The sequence below is a fragment of the Harpegnathos saltator genome, unplaced genomic scaffold (assembly GCF_003227715.2).
Source record: "Harpegnathos saltator strain DR-91 unplaced genomic scaffold, Hsal_v8.6 scaffold295, whole genome shotgun sequence".
Classification (NCBI taxonomy): Eukaryota; Metazoa; Arthropoda; class Insecta; order Hymenoptera; family Formicidae; genus Harpegnathos; species Harpegnathos saltator.
The window spans coordinates 540,293-554,960 of NW_020230089.1; the positions used below are offsets into that span (position 1 = coordinate 540,293).

Sequence of the window (14,668 nt, forward strand, 5' to 3'; positions counted from 1 at the left end):
GGCCGAGAGGGGCCCGGTTGCGGGGGAAAGGAGGTGGAAGAAAAACGAGGCTCTCCCGAGCTCTCTCTCTCTCTCTCTCTCTCTCTCTCTTTCCCTCAGCCGCGCCCGAGTTTCGACATCGTCAGAAGGAAGACTCTCTCCCTCTCTCTCCTCTCTCTCCTCTCTCTCTCTCTCTCTCTCTCTCCTCTCTCTCTCTCTCTCTCTCTCTTTCTCCTTCTCCCTTCTCTCTCCATCTCTCCGTCCTCCCCGACTCCGTGAGTCGGTCGAAGCCGTGAGTTCGTCTAACGCCCCGGTAAGAACCTTACACGGTTTATTAAAACTCCGCAAGAATTTCGATCGCGGCGGCGGTTAGCATCGTGCGGCCACGGCTCGCATGCGCTCGCGACTTCGCGTTCTCGGATTCCCGAGACCGCCGCCACCCTCTCACCCTCTCGCGATCGTCCCTTCCGTTTCCAACAATATACCGGGGGCTCGCGCGCGTCCGCGTTATATCGCCCTGACCTACCCGCTTTCATATAGGCGCTCCTTCGCTCTTTCCTTCCTCCTCCTCCACCCCCGCGCCTCTTCTCAGCATCCCCTTCCTACCCTTAATATCGTCCCTCGAGTAAATAGTTTCCAGTTTCCTGTCGTCGCCGCCGTTGCCGCCGTCGCCGTGTCGCCGCCTTCGGTCGCTATCTACCATCAATTCTGAACCTTCACGAGGATCGTAAGATAACTACCACCCCGGCTCGGGAGGTGTATCGTGTGTATATCTTCGTTCTCATCCCCCAAGCGTCGCTTGATGATTCTCCCCCCTCCTTTAAACCGTTTTGGACGCTATACAGTTACGAGCGCACAATGCTCGTAAAGCAGTATACTAAGGACGTCCGCGCGAGCGGCCGATCCGTCCGCGGACGAGACGAGCTTCGATCGATGTTTTATTAAGCGGCGCTGAAGTTCCTTGTGCAGGGGAGTAAGAGAGAAACAGCGCGCTGATGCAGCCGCGCGTCGTGTGTGCATGTTAATGGGAGAGGGTTAGATTGCGCGATGCTGAAAATTCTTTTCCGTTGTGTCTCAGGAAATTTCGCGAGGACGAGCGGCAGGGAGCTCGTTAAACAGCGAACGTATCAGTTGCAACGTCGTGCAACAAGGCCTCGCGAATTAATCGCGCGAGCATTTATCGCGTAATGAATCGCGTAATTAGCCCTCGGTACACCGTCGTCGAGCTTCGTTGGGCGCAATTTCAGTTTTCAAGTTTCCCCCGAGAGTTCCGGCCGCTGTATCTGCGAGCATTGATGTTTCGGGATTTTTCTTTCTTGTCAGAGGTCTGCCAGAGAGAGAACGAGGAAGACATGGATTTATCTTCTCGAGCGAGAGAAATCAATGCTTTTCAAGAACGGGAAGAGACATTTACGCGAATGACCGGATGGAAATGTCAAATAACTGTGTCACTCGTTGATGAAAAGTTGTCCTCGAAGTGTACATTTACAGAGAGAAGAAAGAGATTAGCCGAATCAGCGTGATAATGAAGGAAACAATATTTCTGGCCCCTATGAACCGAATTCGGCTCTAAGGAACTGAAAATCCGTCTTCTGCGAAACGGAAACGCGTTTGGTTCGTTCACTGTCACGTCGATTCAGCCGTTCTGTCTGCTCCGTGCACTTCCGAAACTTCACCTCGTACGTCACAGCTTTCATTCAACGCACGAGTCTTCTTTCAGCCTTAATCATAAAACTCTGTACACATCACCGTACACATTCGAGCAAACTACCGCGGATACTAATAAAATTTGTCTTGCGCGGTCTGTCCCAGATCCAACGAGACTGGTCTAAAAAAAATACAAAGCGTTTATTATTTTGATTTTTTATTCTTGTTTATTCAAAATAGTCTCCTTCTGAGTCAATACAGCGCCGGAAACGTTCAACAAATTTTTCGAAACATTTTTTATACTTATCAGCTGGAATGGCCTTTAGTATGGCGGGGGGGGGGTCGAAGTCTTTTGGATGACCGGGATGATATCGAAACGATTTCCTTTCATCGGCAATTTCAGTTTGGGAAATAGCCAGAAGTCGCACGGAGCCAAATCAGGTGAATACGATGGATGATCGATAACAATGATGCCTTTTTTGGTCAAGAATTCACGTACCATGATGGCTTTGTGCGATGGTGCATTATCGTGCAACAAAAACCAACTGCCTGGCTCTCGATATTCCGGTCGAACTCGTCGAATTCTGGCTCACAATCGTTGTTGAACTCTCAGATAATATCTGGGCAGACACACAGCGGTCGCTTCGAAGAATTTCTTTGACTTTCTCGATGTTTTCTTCATTGCGAGTGGTTTTTGACGGCGGTGCTCGGTCATCGTCTGCAAGGTCCTCACGACCGTCACGGAATTGGCCAAACCAACGGAAAACCTGTGCACGGGACATGCATTCATCCCCGTACACATTTGTTAGCGTTTCGTACGTTTCTGCACCACTTTTACCCAATTTAAAGGTTGGTTTATCGACCGACGTACACAAAGTGACTTTACATAAAATGTCAAACCACAATTTTTTAATTCATCTAATTAATTTTGTCGCGAAATATAAGATATGTTAATATTTATACGCAGTTTTAATTTCGATTATTCCTATTCAAAAATTCTTCATTTTGATCCTCTTGAATAATTCACCTTTTTTGCAGATATCGATCAGTGTTATTTCTTTCCTTGAATCTTAAAGTAAAAGTAGAATCTTAAAGTAAAAAGCTTTAAAAGCGTTTTTCCTCTTTTTATAGAAAAAAAGTTACATATTTTTAAAGAAATTCACCTTTCTTATTCGTTTGTGTTAATAATTCATTAAAAATAAGATATTCATTAAATATTTAAATTAACAATTTTTGCTAAAACGACTATGACACCATCAACTAGAATGTTGAGAAATATCTCATAAATTTTTTCACATTTTTTTTAACGCGTTTTTCAAACGCGTTAAGACCAGAAAAAAATTGAAACCGCCTACCTTTCCGCGTATCAAACGTAGTTTGCTTTGCGGCCGCAAAAGATTAATAAGACAGCTCGCACTATTTTTTCGCCACCCCCATGACACGCAGGATTTGACGAAAAGTCACTTTCCACGCGCATACCCCACTCGATTCTACATCGCGTGCGTGTCCGTATTCGAAAAGCGGCCATGAAGGAAATCGCAAATTTCAAACTTCATAATTCATACAACGTTTCGGTAAAATACAAAAGAAAAAGGAAGAACACCGCCGCGCCGTATAATTCTAACTCATACAGCATTCATCATTGTACAGTTCGGCGCGAGAGACGCGCGAATGTCGCTCGAGACCGCGAGGAGCTTAATAAACATTTTAATAAAAACGCGTGCCCGCGTATTCGCTACTCGCTCGATAAATCTTCACGTGAAGCAACGAAAACGCGCGACGAGAGCGACTTTTCCGAGGGAAATAATAACCAGATTGTTAATAATATCTCTCCCCATACACACGCTCGCGTATTTTCTCGAAGTGGGGAGGAGGGGGGCAGTCCCCTCGTCCTCAAGTCTCTCGAGTGGTCAACCAGTGAGAGCATTATCGACGAGAGCAACATCGACAAAGTAAGCTCATATATATATTGCTCTCATTCTTTGCCGGTTCTCCACTCGCGCGATTCCTTCGCAACATTCGTGTCTGCCCGCTCGAAGCAGTCTTCGAAGCGACATTTTCGTCTTCGTCGTCGTGGTCGTCGCGGTGGATGCGAATATCGATCCCTTGAGCGAGCAAGTCGGAGCTGAGTGGCGTTTCGGCGAGGACGTTGGACTGCGCGATGACGACGTTTCCTAGCTTAAGGAGAGTCGTGAGAGAGAGAGGGGGGGAGGAGGGGAAGGAGAGAGAGAGAGAGAGAGAGAGAAAGATAGTGTACACAGTTTTGCCGGGTTTAAAAGTTTAAGAAGGTGGAAGGTGCACCGGCTTGGCGTTATCCGAGCGCGACTACAACGACGACTACGAGCGACTGCGACGTGGTCGAGGACGAGGACGACAGCGGCCAGGATGTCCCATGGCGTAAATGGAAAGACACAAATGTATCTAGAAAGCGAGTAAACAGCGTCGGCTGCTCGCAGCCTAGCTCGCGGTTCAATATAAATGTAAATTGGAACAGATTCGAGCGCGCCGTGAAACACGTTTGGCTTCGGAGCGCCCGGACTCCTCCGCCGGCTCTCTCTCTCTCTCTCTCTCTCTCTCTCTCGCTCTTTCGCTCGCGGCTTTTCCGGATTCTACTGACCTCTTCGACTATCCCGTCTACACCGACACTCGTGTGAGCGACTCATACACGCGCTCGCGCGTCCCTCCGTCTGAAATCGACCGACGGAAAATTTCATTTTCATTCCGCGTGTCTCGAAAACGGCGCGGGCGCATCTCGCGACGATGACGACGAGGACGAGCGTTTTACACCTCCGACCGTCCGGTTGCTCGAGAAACCGCTTCCGGACACGCGAGCGCGCGTCGGCCGAGTAAATGTCGACGGTCATTTGGCCGGGGGTGAAAGCCACGAAGTGGCTCCGACCCGACGAGAACGACGATGCCGGCAATCGGGGCGCATTAAAATTCCGTCGCTTTATCTAATGAAAAAAAAAAAGCTCCGGATTGCGGGCCAACAATCGTATTGGGCGAGCACAGAGTGCAGCGTCATGTAACGAGTCGGATGTAAAAAGGGATGAATCGACTTGGGAGCGCAGGCAGGGGGGGAGGATGGGAGGGCGACGCTTTTGATCCGCGGAATCAAACGAGCGGAACGCGTGCAAATTGAAAATTCATTAAATAACCGGGCGAATATGCCCGTCCCAAAAAGCGGCCGTTATTCGGGAAATTTTAACGAAATTTTCGTCGCGCGTCCGCATATTCCGAATTATATCCCGCCGCGTACGGCACGGAAAATGTGTATTTCACAGCGATACGGTATCGTGCGGCCGCGCGCTCACTCACGGAAACGTTGACATAATCGTTTCGACCTCCTCGTCGTTCACGTTCGATCGTCTCCGTTCCCGGGTTCGCAAGTCGCGAGAATCGAATCGAAATCACGTCGAGATCGGCCTGAAATCGTGTGCGGAGATGAACGATCGATTTGATGTTTCCAAGATACCTCAAGTTGAAATCATGTGGATCGATTTGATCGTTCCAAGATCTCATTATGATACCTGGAATATATTATGTCGACGATTTAATCAGCTTATATCATACCCAAGTCGAATCAACATATCCATATATCGACTAGATCATCAATAATCCAGTAGAAATCGACAGCGACGCGATGTCTTTTAGATGTCGATATCTAGACGAATCGAATCTAGACAAATCGATATCTAGACAATATCGCGCGGACCTGTCGTCAATGCAGCGTCGATATCAATAAAGAATCCGATCGTTGTGAAATCGAACGTTCCGACAACTCGTCGCCGACATTGATCGACCATCGAATTTGAATACACCTGAGTCGATCTCCCCGTGACGTGGCCACGTCGCGAGATTGGCCGCGAGGCTTCGCTTGTTCGGTTTCGCAGTTGGTTCGGTTTCGCAAAGAAAGAGAAATTAACGAGCCGGGATGGCGTGCGATACCGGCTGGCGGAGAATAAGAAGACCTAGTCGGACGAGACGAGACGAGACAAGACGAGACGAGACGAGACGAGACGAGACGAGACGAGGCGAGGCGAGGCGAGACGAGCGAGCGAGCGAGGGAGGCTCGGAGACGGCTCTATCACGCTAATCTAGACACGATCTAGCGTCGGCGCTAATCTCGTTCCAGCACGAAGAGTGCGCCTTGCAGCGTCTCCCTTCCACCCTCCAGACTCGGCTCGTTCGTTCGTTCGTTCGTTCGTTCGTTCGTTCGTTCCTTGCTTGCTTGCTTGCTTCCTTCCTTACCCTTGCCGTTGCCGCTGACGTCCAATCTGAAGTTGTCGGGACCCTTTTGCCCGTCGACGAGTTGACCAAGTCCCCCGGAGAGGTAACCTCCTTCTTCCCGGCCGTCGTACGTTCTGTCGGAAAGGTCAACCTCGGAGCCCCTCTTGATTCCTTGGGGCATGGAATACGAAACGAGACCCTCTGCAAGGAAGAACAAGGTGGAGAGCTGGGTATAAAGAATATATAAGCTCGTGAACTATGCATCATCACGTTGCTACGTGGTCGGACCGCGCGAGCGTTTCTGCTCGCCGACAGTACGTGATGAGATTGCGGACGGTTACGGGTAAAAGCGGCCGGCCGGGTGGCGCGCGTCGCCGTCGTCGTCGGGGAAAAATAACGAGGGTCAACATTTTTAATCTCACCAGCCGGAAGATTACTCGAGGATCGGCCCGAGACGATACCCGGGACAACGTCTCGGCGCCGTCGCCGACGATCTCGGGGATTCGCCGCCGTCGGCGCGCCGACGGCGGCGTCTCACCTGCTTTTTCGTTCAGAACGCGCCGGGGCGGACGACTTATGTCAGAAGCAAATGCGTCGGCGGAGTGTCAGACGTCAATAAGCGCGAATGAGTTACACGGTTCGGTACTCGCGTCGCCGAGGCTCTCCGCTCGCGTCCGTTCATATCAGCCGAGCATTTTTCTCGGCCCCGATAATGGCGACGGACGATATTGTTTCGCGGCTTTGTCCCGCCGGCGAATATGCGCGGAGGGTCGCGCGCGCTCGCGCCCTGAATTTTCCCGAGGCGACCGAGATATTGCCCGAGTAGAAAAATGTATCTAGTCGAGCTGATCCGGAAGCCTGCAAGCAGCTAGCGCGGCCAGCTCGTTATTGGCTGATTACTCGCTGAAATGTAGCATCTGTTTTGTATTAGCGGAATTTAGCCGTTTCTCTATCACTGCACGGACACTGAGAGAGGAAATATCTAAAGAATAAAAAGATAGTTGCAGAGTGGGTACTGGCAACATATTTATTAAAAAGAACCTGAGACGTAAGTTTTATTTTAATTTGTTTACCTCGACCGAAGTTGAGTGATTTCTCCTTGTTTAAGCAGAATAAACAATCGCTTCTTTGCGGAGAGTTACGATTCTGAGAAAATATTTATTTTCCCAATTGGAGCATATTTTTTTCTCAGCGCAAAAATATGTATATTAGTGTAAGCAAATATACGTTATCAGTTCCCCACTGGAAAAATATTTTTTATCCTTTACATATTTTTTCTCTCAGCGTGGAGTAGATGGCGTTGTTTATTTTAAAATGTATAATCCAACTACTACACCGCCACTAGCATTTTTGGGTCGGACGGTGGATCAAAATCGAGGTCACGCTATTTCACAAAAATATCCCGAAGAAACACAAATGAACGTCGCGTTACTCGTTAACGATCACAACGTCGTCATCTCTTTTCTCATAATTGTCCTTTCTTTCGTTCGATTATCGGTCAGCTGAATTTAGAATAGCCACTAGAATAGGTGAGCGTTACATTTTCTATTTTGTTGTATATATAGTATGTACAAACTTGTTGGGCAGCCTCAAGGTTGAATTTCTGCTCGGCTTCTCACGTCACGATAAATTCGGCTCGATCGCCCCCCGACGCCGACCAGGATCAAAAGCGGCTGAGCGCGATGAAAAATGACGGGACGCTCGTGACTACTTACCGCGGCCGTTTATTGTGGTTTCATCGCGCCGTTGTCGGCGAGGGGGGACGATAAGGGGACTCGCCGGAGGAAGCCCAAGTGTTTCATTACGGTAATTGTGGCACGCGTAATTCTATATCCCGCCGTCGTCTTTTAGTATAATCCTCTCGCATGTGCGCGCGAGCGGACGGCTGGGCCCCCCCTCCCCTCCCCCCTCCCCCGCTTAATGCCCGTACGTAAGTCACAGTTTATTTTGCAAGTCAATATTATTGGCAGCGCCGTCGTAATTGTGCGTTCGAACGATATAACGGCGCTCGGCGCGATGCAGATGGCACAGTTAGCGGATGCCGCGCGTGCTTCGCGTCGGGCTTGGATTAATGTAGACGCAGCTGCGGCTCACGGCCGACCGTGATCGTAAATCTAAGTTAATCTCAGATTCGAGAGACTGACACCCGACATCGACGTGTCTCTCGTCAAGTCGGGCCAGACGGCAGAAGTCGACGGCTCGCGAAATTAAAGTCCTCCGATTTTCGGCCGTCCGAAGCGGACACGCGCGCCCGTGGTGTCTTCTGGCGTGAATATTTTCATGTGTGAAAGGCAATGACGTGAGAGAGAGAGAGAGAGAGAGAGAGAGAGAGAGAGAGAGAGAGAGACGGGATGATGATTCCGCAGAGATTGTTGGTCCGTCATTTGTATTGTTAAAATTTCATTAAGACATATACGTGAGGTGTGTACCGTTTTATTTTGTAACGGCAGATTTTCCGGATTCGGGGTCGGTCTTCCCTTCGATGAAAATATCGAGCGATATAATAAATCGGTTTCCGCAATTGTCGAATTTTTCATAGCGCTCTTTCGTATTCGCGACTAATTGCGAGTTAAAACGTTACCAGAGCGATCTCCTCTCCATCGAAAATTAACCGAGAAACATAGCTGGGGTCCTCGAAAAGCCCGTTTTTCTGTTCGTTTATAATATATTTATCTCGTACATTATCGACATGCTCGCCGAAGGAAATCCAATTTTATTCTGCCGAAAAGAGCGGTCGTTAAAAAACAACGCGTTGGAAGTGGGCCGTCTCGCGTATATAAAGTCGAGGAAGATTTCGACTCAAGCGTGTTTCTTTCCAAAAGGAAAAACCGACGTTACCGAACGGTGAACATTCTCAATACCCCGAAAGACAGCGATGTCATTAATATTTCCTCAGCAGTCAACGCGATCGAGTCGACGATTCCACAGGCGAAAACGAGTACGATGAATAAACCCGCGCCTTTACAGCTAAACTTGCCCTCCTCCTCCTCCTCCTCCTCCTCCCCCTTGTCGCCCGCTTCTTGCGCTCGCGTCTGCTCGCGCTCGCGCGAGCTTTCTGTACGAAGAGCGATCTATAAGAGACTTACACGTAACGGCGATATTATTAACGTCGGTAACGATAACATCGTTAATACCACCCAAGCGAGCTCGGTGCCGCGCTGGCGACCGGAAACGAGTACGAAGAATACGAAGTCACGTCCGCAGCCGAAGTTGCCGCGGCGGTTACGGGCGTCGAATAAATTCCGCGTGTCGCGCACTTCGTACACGTAAGCGCGCGTACACACACACACATACATAGGAACATACGTAGGATACCCACATACATTTCTCTTGTTTCGATCGCGGATCCGAGGCACAAATCTAAGTTATCGTCGGCGTCGCTACGGCGGTGTCTCTCTCGTCAGGAAATTCCCGGCGAGCGGAGCGTGTCGTTGACGTAAAATGTAAAATGCATGATAATACACGCGAGCGATTCCGCGAGGACCGCGTCATCGCCTGTTTTCAGCCTCGTCTTCGCGACGAGCCAGCAGAGACAGCCGCCACCGCCTCCGTCTTCACCGCCGCCACCCCCGCCGCTCTTACGTATAATTGGCGTGCCATTCGTTCGCGCGCCCCGCGTCGCTTCCTTCTGCGACGATGAAAAAGTATCAAGTTACCTCGCCCCCCTTTCTCCTTCATTTCACTATCTTTCTCTCTATTGCTCTCTAAGATTTTCATATATTACACGTCGCGAGTGTTTTCTCACCCGCTCGCTAATAAAATTGTTTCGGCTCGGGTAGCGGGGGATATCTTTCTCATTTATTGCGGCCGGCTGGGGTCGAGCGAACGGCGCGAAATGAAACGACAAACACAAACCGGTCGCAGCACGCCGATTGTGATTTCATGGGAGCTCGTTAGTGGCCAACTGATCGATCGCCAGCGAATAAACGCACGATCGAGGTGCTGCTTAATCGCGAAAAGAGGGTCTTTGTCAGCGCCGCCAATCTCCATTAGCCGGAAATCCGGCCAGCCGAGAGACCGAATATAAAGTGAATGGATAAATGCAGACTATTGGTACTAGCAGCGATATCTCTGATATATGGTATCAAGGTCATGACCCTGAGTAACCTTTAGATTTCAAGTGGCGGCTACAGATTGTGAAACCGTTATTAACAAAAAGGATTCGAAAAAGCGAGTGTACTAGAATTTTATTCATGTAAAGCCGAAGTTGCAATAATACGGGGTGAGGTTGGATTAGGCTCCTCGTGATGGAGGGAGCCTCTTCCGCTCACGCGTACACTACATGCATATTCTACCCATTGTTATCATCTTCAAACTTTATTTGTCAATACTTTTTTTAACAAACGGCGCGTATCGACTAAAATCTTTTAGAGATTACTCAGAGTCAGAATGTCCTTGATAATATACGTGAAGGTCAGACATATCGAAGATGGCGATAATCCGCATACTTAGCGACGAATGTTCTAATTATCGGTCGAGGAGATAAATTAATAATGTATGTATTACGCTGAATGAATCAATTAATGACACATCAAGCGCGCAAAGTTAATTTTGTCGGACAGCTCGAACATCTCGTATTTCGACCGTGTTACGTTTTTCTGATTTGCGGGAAAATTTCAATTCGTCTGTAATACAGGTTGCGTGAAAAGTTCGCAGAGCGGCATCTATGAGTAAACGGTAGAATTATAAATTGTAATCGGTTATGTAGAATCATTGTTCACATGAACCTAGGTTAGGTTTCATTTCCATCTGTCAATTCTTTCTGTGCTTACAAGCCAATTGACGTGTCAGTATATTTGTTTGCAATGGAAAATTTGAAACAGCGTGCAGTGATTGAGTTCTTTGTTAAAAAAGGTTTAAAGGCAATGGAAATTTATTCCGAGATGGTAAATGTGTTAGGGGAATCTGCTCCTTCAAAAACAATGGTTTGTAAATGGGCACTTGAGTTTCAACGTGGTTGTACAGGCATTGAAGATGATCCACGCAGTGGACGTCCAAAAAGCGCATCAATATCAGAAATCAATGAGTAAATACACGTTATTGTTTCTGAAGATCCAAGTGTGACTACGCGTGAAATTGCTCATACCATAGGCATTTCAGATGAACGGGTACGGCATATTTTGCATAAAGAATTACAAATGAAAAAGGTGTTTGGAAAAGTGGTGCCGCATACGTTAACAATTCAACAAAAACTCGCTCGAAAGCAAATTTCTCAGCGTCATTTGGATCGTTTTAAGAAGAATAAAACCGACTTTGTACGTCGTTTTAGAACTATGGATGAGACTTGGATCTATCATCATGATCCTAAATTGAAACAGGAACGTTTACAGTGGACTGAAGCTGAATGTTCAGCTCCAAAGCAAACAAAGCATGAAAGATCGGCAAACAAGGTTTTGGCATCAGTTTTTTGGGATGCTAAAGGGATTTTGTTAATTGACTATCTGGTGAAAAGGTGAAACAATTAACTCTGAATATTATTGTAACCTTTTGGGTCAGTTGGACGCAAAAATTCGTGAGAAAAGACCTGGTTCGCGGCACAAACAAATCATTTTTCACCAAGACAACGCACCTGCTCACACAAGTGTTTTGTCAATGTCTAAATTCAATGAATTGAAGTACAAATTGCTTGATCATCCACCGTATTCGCCAGATTTCGCACCCAGCGACTTCTATCCGTTCCGAAACCTGAAACAATTCCTCCGTGGAAAGCATTTTTTGTCGAATGAAGAAGCTATTGCAGCCGTAGAGGCATATTTCGCAGACCTTCCAGAAACACACTTCCGCGATGGAATAAAATTATTGGAAAGCCATTGGACCAAGTGTATTGAAGTTAATGGAGACTATATTGAAGAATAAAATGATTTTTAGAATTTGGTATTCTTTGTTTCAGTTTCGCTCCGCGAACTTTTCGCGCAACCTGTACTTCCTCGATGAAATGATCGAAGCACATATAGACTGATCTCGTTTTCTCGCACTCACCTGTCCATGGGCAGCCATAGAGCTCCACGCGCATGCACATCATGCGCATGTGAGAGGTGTAAGGGATGAAGCGGATCTTGGTCGCGACTATCGCCGGGTCGAAGATTTGCTCCTTTTCCGTGTACGCGTTGTTATTGCCCGCCAACAGCTGCAACGACACAAACGAAACGCATGTTCATTAACGTGCGTGCTGACGCACACACATACACACACGTGTGCGCGCGCTCGGAGCGAACGGGAAAAAAAGCTGCAGCGTCGTCTCGGAAAAAACGTCGCGACTTGCATGTAGCAAGTTGCATGTAGCAACTTGTATCGCCGGTTGCATATGATATTTTTATTGAAACGAGAGATCGCCTCGTGTCGGCTTCGTGTATACACAATGGGAGACGCACGTTGAAAATAGTTAACTTCAGTCACATCCAGATATTTCCGTTCCGGTTGAAAAGCAGGAAAACAAGCGTATATTTCATAGCATCCGCGTCAAACTTGTTTTTCCCTCCCTTCGCATCCTCCCCATTTTTTTGTTTTTTATTTTTATTTTATTTTGTTTTTTTTTTCTTTTTTGAAAGCTGCGCGTCTCTCTTTGCCCCCTTCTCCATTTTTTTTAAATTTTAAATATGCAGCATCGCGAGTTTTTCAGATTATACAATTCCCAAAACATATTCCCAAACATACTACCGGCAAAAATGTGTTTTTTAATTCATTGTCGCAAAGTACGCTGTGCGACATTTTTCGAAAAAACTACGCTTTTTAGCGTAGTTTCCGTCTTCTTTTTCTTTTAGAAACTATCCTAAATAACCGCGCACGAGTTCCATTTTCCGCTCTCGCTCATCTCGTTCATTCGATGTAAAGCTCATTCGGCGAACATCGGGTCGTTTGAAAAAAGCCGTGGGAAAAAGAAGGAAAATAGGATCATCCAGAGCGCGGGTGATTCAATTCTGACTTGAAGAATTCGATCCGCGATTAGACTCTGCGCGCGGACTCTGCATCGGCGGCCGCTGGCCTGGAGCCGCCTGACGGTCATTGGAACATGTTTACAACACTAAGAACGAATCTCACGGGCCGGGGGAAGCGCCATTTTCCGGATCCGATTAGTAAACAACGGTTCGCCGGCGTGAGACCTCCTCTAAATGTAAATGCAAGCGTTAAATCTGGACCGAAACGGCGACGGTGGCGGCGTCTCCTGCCGTCGTCGTCGTCCTTCTGTGCTTCCTGTGTCCGACCGACATGCACACACGCTCTCGTGGCCGTCGTTGTACCGTATATAATACCGTATACCGTATCGTGTAGTATCGTTGTCGCACCAAAAAGACGTGCGTAGATCACCGCCATCGACGAGCACGGACGGGGGGGGGGGAGTTAACGATGAGGCATGGCGAACCTCCTTTACGCGCTTCCTCGTCGCCGTCGCCTGGGAGAAATCTGTAGCTTTCCTTTGCTTTCCACTTTCAATGACGGTATCGTTACGTTGTCGCTGCGCAGCTTCCTACGCCATACCCAAAGCGCAACGATAACGTAATGGTAACGTAACGGTCACACGCCGGCGACTTATGCCGGGATTACGATGAACTTAACGTAACGGGACGCGACGGGACGTGAAGTGACACAAAACCTAAAACACACTGTTTTATATGCGGCTAGTTACGATCGACTTTACGTAACGTGACGTGAAATATCGGAACTTGACGCGACGTGAAGCTTGCCAATGTCAAGTTTAGATGTTCCGTCAAGTCGGACTCTGTTCATGTGACACTTCCAGCCAATCAACGTTATGTCAGGTTATGCCCGTCACCAAACCGAATTCTTCGTCGAAAAATATCTCTCACACCAATGGTTCGTATTCGTTTCCTCTTCCGCAGTTGAAGATACAAATACCCGGCGAAAATTAAATTTACAAATTGATAATGCCTCACAGCAGAAGTCATTATTACGGCGTTACGTTACGGTGATCGTAATATCAAATATAACCTCAAACGTCAAATTCACGTCCCGTCGCGTCCCGTTACGTAAAGTTCATCGTAATCGCGCCCTTATTCCTGACTTCCGAATGTACTTGACGAGAACCGGAAGAAGGTCCGTCGTCGCATTCGTCTCACTTTTTTCCCCCACGTGTGTACTTCGTGTATAATTTCTATGTCGTTTTTCGGGATACGGCTTGGGCGTTCAGATTTCGGCATCGCGACTTCTCGGGGAACGTCTGACTTCTCGAACGTCAAGATTTTCCGCGACAACGCGTGTCTGTCTTTCACCGTTCGCTCGCTTCGCTCGGCCGGGGTGGGAAGCGAGCGAAGCGGGGCGGGTGGTTGTTACGTTCGCAAAACGGGGCTCTTAAATTCGGCACACGCGCGTATATTGCCGTGTGCGCTGATAGAACACGCTAAGGGATAATAATGCCGTAGCTACATTGTTCGCCCGGAGCGCCGTGTAATTCAGTAGTACCCGCGCGCGCGCGTTTGTGTATCCGCGTTCTGTTTTGCATTCTGGCCACTCGGACGGATTAGCGGTTCTCATCTGGCCCTCTTGCCTGTCTGCCGTTGCGCTCGCAACATCGCGCAGTTTTCTCCCGCGAGCTCTCGCGAGCGCCCGTTTCGCGTGAATCCGAATAATCGTCGCGGCGAAAATAATTCATTCGCTAGCGACTCTCACTCAGCGGAAACGGAGAAGAAATTACCGCGATCGATTGTGTGAGCTTCGTCGTCATTCCTTCCGCCCCCGCCCCCCCCCCTCCCCGCTGCCGCTCCCTCGCGCAGTCGAGGTATGTCGTTTAATCCTGGACTCTGGCATTTAATCGGTCTCTTCCTTTCCATTTTTTTTTTAAGGAATGTCAAGTAAG

At 48.2% G+C, this 14,668-nt stretch overlaps 1 protein-coding gene across 1 annotated transcript in view; it reads right to left on the reverse strand.

Annotated features, from left to right (window-relative positions):
• Ddr (discoidin domain-containing receptor 2) overlaps positions 1-14,668 on the reverse strand; it is a 320,014-nt gene that overhangs the window by 78,995 nt on the left and 226,351 nt on the right. The window contains exons 6-7 of the mRNA XM_019843972.2: positions 11,836-11,983; positions 5,878-6,057 (exon numbers count right to left, since the gene is read on the reverse strand). Coding sequence (XP_019699531.1) covers positions 5,878-6,057; positions 11,836-11,983 — 328 coding nt within the window. The remainder of the gene's footprint in view (positions 1-5,877; positions 6,058-11,835; positions 11,984-14,668) is intronic.